At 39.5% G+C, this 12202-nt stretch overlaps 1 protein-coding gene across 3 annotated transcripts in view; it reads left to right on the forward strand.

Moving 5' to 3' along the window:
• ankrd12.L (ankyrin repeat domain 12 L homeolog) overlaps positions 1 to 12202 on the forward strand; it is a 76888-nt gene that overhangs the window by 14008 nt on the left and 50678 nt on the right. For 2 of the 3 annotated variants that reach the window (XM_041566361.1, XM_018267886.2), the window contains exon 2: positions 6388 to 6527. The exons of the other annotated variant lie outside the window; for it this stretch is intronic. In XM_041566361.1, coding sequence (XP_041422295.1) covers positions 6438 to 6527 — 90 coding nt within the window. In that variant the 5' untranslated portion in view covers positions 6388 to 6437. The remainder of the gene's footprint in view (positions 1 to 6387; positions 6528 to 12202) is intronic. 3 annotated transcript variants of the gene reach the window in all.

Below are 12202 nucleotides of genomic sequence, written 5' to 3' on the forward strand. Positions count from 1 at the left end.
CTACTTGACCTTTTGTTTAAAAAAAGAAAGTTTAGCGAGAGACTGAGAACATTCTTCAACAGATGACCCATAAATATTTAAAATGCAGCAAAAAATTGTTTCTTGTTTTATTTGTTTTCTTTTAACTTTAATTTTACCTTTTTTGTTTTTCTTGTTCCTCTGTGTAAAGGCGTTCGGTGTCATTTTAATTGGCTTGGAGGCAAGCCAATGCCATGAGTAAGTCCAGAAATGTCTGTTATAGATAGAGTGTTGAATATAAACAATTTAATTTTTATTTTTTATTATTTGTGGTTTTTGAGATATTTATTCAACAGCTTTTGCAATTTTTGGCAATCTCATTGCTAGGGTCCAAGTTATCCTAGCAACCATGCATTCATATGAATAAGAGACTTTAATATGAATAGGAGAGGGTCTGATTAGAAAGATCAGTAATAAAAAGTAGCAATAACAATACATTTTTAGCCTTACAAAATAGTAACAATAGAGTCGACCTGTATCTGGCGATTCAGCAGTAAACACTAGCCCAATCAGAATTTTCCGACTTGGCCGATCAACAAGCCGACCAATATCCAAGTTTTTTGCCGATATCGGTCAGTTCGTCCTCCGCCATATACACACCGAATATCATATGCGTATCTGTGTGTCTATGGCAACTTTAAGACTTAGTAATCCAAAATTTCAGGAGGGCGGACTTTGGAAGAGCAGTCAATAGAGCAATATTTAATAAAACATGCACAAAACAAAATGTTACCAGAGGTACAAAAATTCTGTGATTCAGTATTTAACTATTTACAACTAGACCATACCCACCCAGCCTAGGGTTGCCACTTTTTCTTTCTTCTTTTTTTTATGAAAACGGACATGGGGAGGCAGGCAGGTGACATCAGGGGTGGGACTGTTGATGTGTCATTCACTTCAATGTCTTGTCTGGATTTCCTAATTTTCACCCGGGCAGCCCATCCACCATTTCACAATTTCACAAACCGAAAAGAGTGCTAACAAAATATCTTACCAGCTCTTACCATCTTACTAGGTATGAGTCCATCTAATCAAGACCTATGCATAACACTGTAGAGCAGGGTGGCACAGAAGAAGTCATTGCTCAAAAGAACCATGTTAAAGCACAATTGGGGTTTGTCAAAAACAAATGTTTTGTGGTCACATGAGATTAAAACCGGTCTTTCTGGTTAAAGCAATAAATGTGACGCAAATAAACCATTACCCACACCATGAAAAAATAAATTTAAATAAAAGTGGCAGTAGCATGATTCTGTTGGATTGCTTGTAACCAGCAGGCTAAAATTACTACCCAAACTACTTAAAGCTGTTATTTGCATGTTTTAAAATATTTAAATCTGAATACTTTTGCAAACAACACGTTTCATTTTTTTGTATCTTTATACACTTGCAATGCACTTCACATGGGAGAGGATTAGTAGAAATCAGGAGTGCGATTGCCAAGAAAAGAAAACCAAATCCTGGAAATACAGGAGAGCGACAATTGTGCCTTTGTCTACAACCTTTAAATGATTTAAGTGGGGAAGCCAAATGTTGAACAAAAAATAGAGGTTTAAACTTGAAAGGTCTGAAATGCTTTGTGAAAAGCAGTTATAATTTCCAAGGTTGTTTCTTCCATGAGAGATTTAAAAATCCATCCAGTATAAGGCTGTTTTCCAGCTTCTGCATTATCAATCCAACCTAGAAAACTGAGAAAATCAGGCTGATTAAACTTTTATAAATAGCAATCACATCACAATAAGATTGCTTCATATACCCCACCGGAGGAGCTACCAAAAACTTGGGAAGAGGAACATCATCCTGGTATCATGGCAGTAATAGAACCACAATGACTGTTCCTTGTATAAAGGAAATAGGAGAAAACTTGGAACAGTGCGCCCCAAAGCACTTACACAAACCAACATTTCACTACATCATATATAAGGTTTTAAAAAGGTAGATATTTTTATCACAGAGGGACATTGTGTACAACCACAGCAAATGAACATGCCATCTTTTTGTGAACAAAAACTTATTTACATTGGAATATAATGCCAGCGCTGCCCATAGTACTTTATGGAATCATAACACTGTTATTTCTTAGCCAGCATAGTCCATATGTAGGGGAGCTTCAAAACTTGCTGCACTTTTGAAGGATAATGAAGCAAATATTGGCAGTCCTCCTAGAACAATTTTATCAGTTGGCATAAAGGAAGATAAGAGGAGTCACGGCTCTGTGGCTACACTTTCCATTTCTGTTCCAATTATAGCGACAGTCAGCCTGAATGAACGTAACAATACAAATGAGTGTACATACATATGTGTGGCCCCCTTTTATAGCCATCATTTTAACAGATTCCTTCAGGCCCGTCCCACCAATTTCATGTGAATCCAGTTATATGGGACAAAGGGCTTTTCTAATACATAGGTCTCTAATTGGACAATATTAACAACATTGGAATATTCACAATTAACGCAAGCAGGGAGGTTGTCAGTGGTTTTCAGGCTGACTGATTCCCATCTCACAAGTGGCAAAAAGCTGGTAATTGCCCCTAGTTTGGCTTTATTGATAATGGCTTGGACCCTTCTAGTACCTTCGTGGGCCAGGCAATTGTCATTAAGAAATGTGGCAGTGAGCATTTCTGAGCTGGATATTACACAGTCAGCAAAACATGAGAATATTTCTATGTGGCATTGACTTTATAGTACAAATAACTTGGTTCTTCCCCAAGTTTGTGTACCTTTATATTGTTTTGGTAGAATAATCTTTGAAAGGTAAGAAGCTAAGCAATCTGGTCATCTGTGAAAAACATACACACTGGTCAGGACAACCCAATCTTTCATCTCCTGACCTGCCAGCATGGTGGCTGTATAGTCAGGCTAGAGAATGCCGTATATCAAAATCTTTTTACAAGAAACAAGATGTATGATCAGATTCAGTCAAACTCAAATTCAGACTTGGAATGAACGAAGAACATTCACAAAAAATAACAATGTTTTTTTTCTCTGAGGAAGATCACTATGATGTGATAGAAACTGGAATTTCTTCTGCTATTTCTTATACTGTTGAGTGCAGTATTTTTTTGTTCCTTGAGTACCATTACCACTTTTTATACAGGTCATGGAACTCTGTGGTGACTTCTAATATACTACTTTTTTTTCTTTTTTACACGGGGAAGATTATTTCAGTGAGTCGTGTGGTACAAATAACATGACTGAGCATTGATTATAACTGAAGCACCTTTTATAAGGATATAGTTTACAGGATATTCATGGATTTTGTGTAGTATACATATGTGTAAAAGTAGTATTTAATGTAATGGCCATCCTTATTTCTTTCAGACCAAAGAGGCTAAATACAGTAGATGGAATAATAGATTATAGTATGTAAAGAATAGAGGTTGAGTGAGGAGAAGAATAATAATACTGAAAATGGGCCCCTGGTCTATGGTTCTTTGGTGGGCCCCTGGTCTAAGGTTTTTCGGTGGGCCCCTGGTGTCCCAGTCCGACACTGTGTGTGGGAGTCCGTTATTTTGATGGACAGTTCTAATACATTGTCTAGGCAAAGAGAGCACACTCCGATGTATTTGACCTAGTACTCTATCCAAATCTGACTTCAACTCCTGCAGGAAGAGAAACCGGCAAAAACTGAGGAGTAATGCTGGTCATATACCATAAGACCTGCTTGTTTGATGCGATGTCCAAAAAAGCGGTCTTTGTCTGATTTGACGACCCACATGCAGGACTAGATTGGGCTGAAAATCATACTGTGGGACTTGAAGTCCATCTCCATTCCAGAAAGTTTGTCACCACACATTATAGAAAACAGAGGGACTTCTAATCCCAGAATCCATCACTTTACCATGGAACGTATATAGGGGAACAACTATCCAGAGAGCTCCTAATTACGACGATATTTCTTATAGAGTATTATTTATAATCTCCTCCAAATGCTTTCCCACTGATGATAAACTGAATTGCTCAGTTTCTCACTGGCAAAAAGTGAATTGTCGGTTGTCAAAATTATATGTCACTTCGACTTTCTGACGTCTCACGAAGTTAAGAGATGCAAATGTTTTACCACGGGTAACAAATCTGAGTCAGAATGTTTTCTTGTGTGCCTGCCAAATAGGACAAGATGGGCAAGATTGTGTCTATACCCTAATGCATAAGTGATTGGAGTAGAAAGACAAGCACATTTACCTATTTTGGATTGTTTAGAATATGTATTTTCATAGGAGCAGCTTAGGGGTGGATATTGTGTTGCTTGAATGAACATGTCAACTAATTAACACTTGCTTCTATACAATCAAGATGAGCGTTTGTCTTAGGGCTATTCCACACGGGGAGATAGCGACGCGTTTGCGGTCGCGGCGACAAAGTGCCGCGACAGTCGCCGCGACCGGCGCAGGCGACAGTTTTGTATGGGCGCCTATGTAAAAACGCCTGTGCTAACCACACGAGGCGATGCGCTTTTCAACAGTCGCCTGAAAATGCCTCGCCAGGCATTTTCAGGCGACTGTTGAAAAGCGCATCGCCTCGTGTGGTTAGCACAGGCGTTTTTACATAGGCGCCCATACAAAACTGTCGCCTGCGCCGGTCGTGGCGACTGTCGCGGTGCTTTGTCGCCGCAAACGCGTCGCTATCTCCCCGTGTGGACTAGCCCTTAGAGTACTATACAGTTGTTGTGCACTACATTTATAGTTTAGGCTACTTGCAATCAACATACACACTTCTATCGCTCTTTCTACATTATTATACAAAATTATTTTAGGGCAGTTACAGCAATGTGACTATCCTGTAGTCTTATCTCCGAATTTATGGTTTGCAAATGGTGCCATGCTAGTTATTTATTCTTCTCACTCACTTTATGCTATTGGCTACTTATCCAGGCAACTCTGCTTAGTGCTTGTATACCGCATTGTGATGTCCACCCCTACCCTTATGCAACTGGCTCTTGGAAATAAACTGTTCTAAATATATTTTGCAGGGATAATAGATTTGTATGAATTGACAAAATTAGCTGATTTTCTTGTGTAGTAACAACCCAAGCCATTAGCATTGTTGGAAACTTCCTTCCTTTACTACATTTTACTAGTAAAGAAAATACTGCCATGCTAGCCTGCCCTAACACAGCAAAAACATATTCATTATTGTGCAATAGAGACTTGTTTAAATATTTCCACATAACAATTCCTTTTAGTTTGTTATTAATTTTTACTATCCGTGATTGCTTTGCAAGAAATCTTACAGAATTTATTTTTAAACTGCATTTTGTTTTAAAGGTAAACTAACCCCTTTTAGCCACCATAGCGCCCCCGAACCCTGCAACCCCGTTCCCCATTACCATTTATACTAAATTTGGCTTTCAAAGTTAACAGAAGTGGCTTTTTACCATCCCTTGTAATTGGTCACTCACTGCTGCAAGTAGGGTTGCTATCTGGCCGGTATTTTACCAGCCTGGCCGGTAAAAATGATGGCTGGTCACAATGTTATTAATAGGGAAAAAAGATAAATATATAGGAAGGCCGGTATTTTTTTCCAGAAAAGGTGGCAACCCTAGCTGCAAGAGGCAAGCTTCTCAGGAGCAGCTTTGTTCAGCTCATAGTGTTTAAAGGCCCATAGTTTCAACAACGGTAACTGCCAGGATTCTGTTAATTGGTATTAGCAGTCTATTAATATCAAAGAAACGTCTACAAATAGGTGTGTTTGAGACACATGTTTGAGTGTATCTAAATGCATTAGCTAATTGATTCCATTGTATTCTTCTGGGTTTTACTCCTGAGTGTTCAGAGTTGCGTTTTATTCCATTAGCGTTTCATCGTGTTTTTTCAAGACTCTGCATGCTGCATTTTCTTGAATCTGACAACCAGTAAACTAGAGGCTTGTGTTTGGAACTGACAAAAACCACACACAAAGCAATATATGCATTTTTACATGCTTAGCATGCGTTTGTAAATGCATAAAAATTTTTTTTAAAAAAAAACACGCCCATGTATAAGAGCCCTTATAGTGCATATTCTCTTGGCAAACACATAACTGCCAGGTGACATAGTAGGTTTAATTTGTTTAATCAGAAATGACAAAGGGCGTAGCCCACAGTGTGTAACCGTGCAAGCAGTCTGTTTCACTGAACACCACTATAGACCTGAGAATCATCTCAGAAATTCTATCTGACAATTTCTTATTCAATTTTCAAGTCCCTCTGTGAGGCTGCCTGCTTCAGTACCATACCTATCAACATGACTCAAGCAAGGTACATTATTTACCTGGGGTTCCTTTAAAGCTGAAAACAAATTTTTTTGGTTAACCTCAAGGAAATGTAATTTACAGGTTAAACAATGAACCTCTTTTTTTTTGCTCAAAATTTTTTTTTTGTTTGTTTTTAAGGTGCACAATGTTCAAATTGATCAGCAGAGTGGAAAGCTAACAATAATAAGATGCCCAAAACATTATCCTCAAAAGCCACCCCAAGTGAGAATTCAGATAGCGACTGCAACATCATGGTTGAAAAATCAACCGGACGAAAGGTAAGATGAGATCCTTACTTAAAGTAAAAACACTGTTTGTTAAGCCGGATGTTTTCATTTGATTTTCCCTTAAATAGGTTGTTTACGAGAAATATTTCTTATTTTTTCCATGTCTACAGCTGCTGGCTGTAGATATTCCAGATGTTTCTGCTCGTTGGAATGCACAAGAAAAAACTGTTGAGAGGGATCTTTATAGAATGTGTTCAGTTAATCTCGCAGGATTAATTTGCTGTTGTGGTTAAAGGAAAACTATATCCCCAAAATGAATACTTAAGCAACAGATAGTTTATATCATATTAAGTGGCATATTAAAGAAATTTATCAAACTGGTATATATATTTAAGTAAATGTATATCTCTTGCCTTGAGCCACCATTTTGTGATGGTCTGTGTGCTGCCTCAGAGATCACCTGACCAGAAATACTGCAGCTCTAACTGTAACAGGGAGAAGTGTGGAAGCAAAAGACGCAACTCTGTCTGTTAATTGGCTCATGTGACCTAACATGTTTGGTATGTTTGTGTGCACCGTGAATGACACAATCCCAGGGGGTGGCCCTTATTTTTTAAAATGGCAATTTTCTATTTATGATTACCCAATGGCACATACTACTAGAAAAGTATATTATTATGAAAATGGTTTATTTACATGAAGCAGGGTTTTACACATGAGCTGTTTTATGCATTATATTTTTACAGACAGCAACATTGTTTAGGGGTATAGTTTTCCCTTAAATTAGTTGTAGTTCTACTGTATTAGTCAAACCAGATATGCTACAATTCTCTGCTTTTTAAAACTGCATTCTGTTTAAAAAGTTGTACAGATAGAGTTCCCTGAATTTTATAATTTAGCATAGCTTTTTCTTACGTGGGAAACCTGCCGTGATTGTTTTCAAATGTTGTTCTTAGTGTGCTTCCTCGACTTAACCTTTCCTACTGCATGTGCAAACAACCAACCACACTGATAGTAGTGTACTGCAAATTGCTGATTCACGCTGGTGTTATCCAAATAGGCCAGGCAAAATCTGCCACTGACTTAACAGCATGAAGATGATAGTGTTTGGATGCACTGAATCAAGGATACATTTTCGGATATGCGTTTCACTAATTTTTCAGCAGTTTTGTGCATTTGGGCGAGACAGGACAGATTGGCTCATCACTATTGCTAAGTGCAAGGTTATGCACTTTGCTAGAAATTACATAAATGTTATAAGATTATACACTAAATGGTAGCTTGAAGTTTGTCAGTGAGAAGAATATGGGGATTTGTGTGTTTAACAAGCCGTGTTCATTGTATTGTATTATTTTACAGTATGCCCATTTATCAGTGTATATCTTGCTTTTCTATTTTGCAAAATAGTAATCGGATATAATTATCAGTTGTATCTGAAGGAGTCTTTTGAAAGTTAATCCTGGTTTTGTCATGAGTTTTAGTTGCACAAATAAGTGGGTATTGTTCACTGATCACTTTCCATTATGTGGGAATGGCATGCATACAGTCAACAGCCAAAACCTTTTTCCAGTCGTAAGTCATTCTGGAGAAGGAATCTGTGATCTGGATAATCCGTTCACAGCAACAAAAAAAAAAAAAGAGTATTGGCTCAGTTGTCCAGAGTTTTAAAATCATGTGTGTAAGTGTTCAGTTTGAGACTTGGCTTTTTGCAGGTTTTAATACGGTGAAACATCAATTTTACATCCTCCTGAGTTTGTTTTCCCACATTTTACAACATTTTTGTTGCGGTTCCACCAATTTATAATGCATTTCTCTAAGTGCTTTTCCCTGAATTTACATCATGTTTTTTTCTGGATTTTACGCGAAAATGTAGTCCTGATGATCCCGAAAATGGCAGTTTGTCCTGTGTAAATGTTATTATTAGTGAAATAGAGAGGTTTAAAATTCGAAGCAGATGCATAGTTTTTTCGCCATGGTTTTTTTCTGTAAATAGTCACCCCCTCATACAATTATGCACAAATCACTTATTTGTACATATGACTGGAAGTTTTCTTGCACATTAATGCTGCAATGCTTAACTCTTGTCATTAACACAGTAAATATTGTACAGGCTAATTGGAATTGACTATTTATAGACAGTATCATGGTAAAATATACATTTGGTTAGTATTATAAAACTCTATTTCACTATGAATAATATTCACAACGAATGGCCTTTTTTGGAAACATCCCAGTGTATGTAATCTAAGTTGGTCGGTCCACAATAAACGGTATAAATGCAGGAAACTCAATTGAGGTTTCACTGTATTTTGCCACCAAATCATGGATTCTTGCAGCTTAGTTAAGATTAGCACAATATACTACTATTATTATTATTATTATTATTATTTACAGGGAAAAGGGAAATTATTAGAAAAAGATCAATTATTTGCTTAAAATGGACTGAGAAATGCTCTTCCTATAATTCTGAGATTTCTGGATAAGGGAAACCCCATTAATAATATCTTAGGGGTTGTTCATCTTTGAGTTAACTTTTAGTATGCAGTAGAGAGTGATATTCGGAGACAATTTTAATTGGTTTTCTTTTTCTATTCTTTGTGTTTTTTGAGTTATTTAGCTTTTTATTCAGCAGCTTAGAGTCCTGCAGCGGGTCGGGTACCCGCTGGTTACCCGCAAAAACCTGCGGTACCCTGCGGGTTGTGTCAGGCTTACCGGTATGATCCAGGCGGAGAAGGAGCTGGAGCTGAAGATCTTGAACTCACAAGCGCCAAACACAACCACTACCCACCTGGAGTGGAACAGGGAGCAGGGTTGTGGAGAGTAGCCAATGAGACTATCAAACGCGGTACAGAGGATGAGACAAGGCCGTAGTCAAGAAGTCCGAGGTCAGGGCAGGCAGCGAGGTTCGTAACGATAAGACAGGCAGAAGAGTCGAGGCAGGCAGCAGAAATCGTAGTCCAGGTTCAGGCAGGGTCACAACAGGCAATTCAAGAAGTAAGAGATGCTAGGGTTTCAGTAATAAACCTAATAACCAGGCAATGCATGTCAGTCTGGATCTGGTTTAAATGCATATCTTTTGGCGCCAAACTAGCGTCCTCACGCTGACGTCGCGGAACTGATGTCAGCGCGTCCGTCACAGGCGTTTCCGCCTACGTTCCTGCGCCCGCGACCGTCGCCACCGCGACCGCCGCCGGCGTCATGCGCCGGCGCGCATTACCGCGCCTGCGCCGAACGGAACGCATGCGTGTGTTCTTACATTGCCCCCCATCAAGGAGCGGCCTCAGGACGCGACAACCAGCAGGCTTACCAGGATAGGTTCCATGAAATCTGTCCAACAACTCAGGAGCGTGGATGTTGGATGCCGGTTCCCAGGAATTTTCTTCCGGACCATAACCCTTCCACCTCACCAGGTATTGGAGCCGTTTGCCTCTTAATCTGGAATCCAGGATCTCTTCCACCTCGAATTCCTCTTGACCGTCAACCACCACAGGAAGCGGTGGGGGAGCCGAACGCCCAGGAAATCGGAACATCGAGACCGGTTTTAAAAGAGCAGCATGAAATACAGGATGTATTTTCCAGGACGCTGGAAGTTTAAGCTGGAAGGCCACAGGATTGACTTGGCGGATGATAGAAAAAGGACCCAGGAAACGTTGACCCAACTTCCTACTGGGACAAGACAGCTTAAGGTTAACAGTTGATAACCACACACGGTCACCCACCTTGAACTCTGGGTCGCCTCTCCGCCTCCGATCAGCGTAAGTCTTGAAATTTTGTTGCGCCTTCCTCATGTTTTCTTGGAGCCTTTGGAAATTATTCGATAGAAAAGTTAATCTGTCCTTGACAGCAGGAACTAAAATATCAGAAACAATGGCAGAGGGAAAAGTTACTGGGTGAAGACCATAATTTGCGAAAAAAGGGGACTGATTAATTGATGAGTGATGGGAATTATTATAAGCAAACTCCGCCAAAGGAAGAAGATTGACCCAATCGTCTTGGAGGTAAGAAGAATAACATCTCAGGTATTGCTCGAGAGTTTGATTCGTTCGCTCGGTCTGGCCATTGGACTGAGGATGGAACGCAGAAGAAAGAGACACCGAAATCTTGAGTGCTTTGCATAATGATTTCCAGAACTGTGATGTAAATTGTGGTCCCCGATCCGACACTACTTCATCTGGAAGGCCATGGAGTCTTACCACTTCTTTAATGAAGGTATCGGCAGTCTCGGAGGCGGAGGGAAGTTTTGGTAGAGATTTAAAATGTGCCATCTTGGTTAACCGATCAACAAAAACAACAATGGTGGAACAATCAGAGGACAATGGTAAATCGGAAATGAAGTCCATAGAAACTGATCCCCATGGACGGGAAGGCACTGGCAGAGGTTGAAGAAGACCAATAGGCCTAGAGTGAGAGTCCTTAGATCTGGAACATATTTCACATGAAGCAACAAATTTAAAACAGTCCTTAGCCATCCCAGGCCACCAGAATACTCTCTTAGCCAAGACAATAGTTTTCTTTATACCTGGATGACCTGCCAATTTAGAATCATGACTATTTTTAAGAACCTCCAGACGCATTGATTCTGGGACAAAAATTTTGCCTTGATGGAAAAGAAGACCTTCCTTAGGCAGTAACGATGGTTCAGAAATGTTTAAAGAAGCGTCCTTAATTCTATCCACCAGGGTTGGTTGAAGCAGAAGAAAGTTATTAGAATTTAGAATTGTCTCAGGGGCCAAGGAAACCTCGTTTTCAGAAGAAAACATTCGAGATAAAGCATCTGCTTTGACATTTTTTGATCCGGGTCGGTAAGTAAGATGAAAATTGAATCTCCTAAAAAATAACGCCCATCTTGCTTGTCTGGGTCTAAGTCGTTTAGCTGAACGTAAATATTCCAGATTCCTGTGATCAGTAAAAATGAGAATCGGATGTTTAGACCCTTCGAGAAGGTACCTCCATTCTTCAAGTGCCAGCTTGATAGCGAGTAATTCACGGTCAGCCACATCGTAATTACACTCACTCTTGGCCAACTTACGAGAAAAGAAGGCAACAGGATGAAGATCCTCTTGAAACCCAGTTCTCTGAGACAACACAGCACCCACCGCAAGTTCCGAAGCATCTACCTCCAAAATGAAAGGAAGGGAAACGTCAGGATGGTGAAGAATTGGACCTGAAGTGAAGAGTGTTTTCAATTTCTCAAAAGCCTCCTGAGCCTGAGTAGACCAAACAAACTTTTGATTATTGCGCGTCAGTTCAGTGATTGGAAGAATGACTTGAGAAATTTTTTTTATAAATTTTCTATAGAAATTTGCAAAGCCAATAAAACGTTGAACGGCCTTCTTAGAAGATGGAATCGGCCAATTAAGAATTGCAGAAATCTTCTTCGAGTCCATCTGAATGCCCTGAGGAGAAATACAGAACCCCAAAAAATCTACAGATGATTGTTCGAACACACATTTCTCAACTTTGGCATATAACTGATGAGTGCGTAGACGGGCCAGAACCTTCTTCACATGAACTCTGTGTTCTTCCAAAGAATTAGAAAAAACAAGAATATCATCTAAATAAATGATGACAAATATATCGAGGAAGTCCCTGAAGACGTCATTAACAAAATGTTGAAAAGTTGCAGGAGCGTTGCAGAGACCAAAGGGCATGACCAGGTATTCAAAATGCCCGTAACGAGTACGAAAGGCTGTCTTCCACTCATCGCCTTCTCTTATTCGGACCAA

This window comes from Xenopus laevis, chromosome 6L (genome assembly GCF_017654675.1).
Source record: "Xenopus laevis strain J_2021 chromosome 6L, Xenopus_laevis_v10.1, whole genome shotgun sequence".
Lineage (NCBI taxonomy): Eukaryota > Metazoa > Chordata > Amphibia > Anura > Pipidae > Xenopus > Xenopus laevis.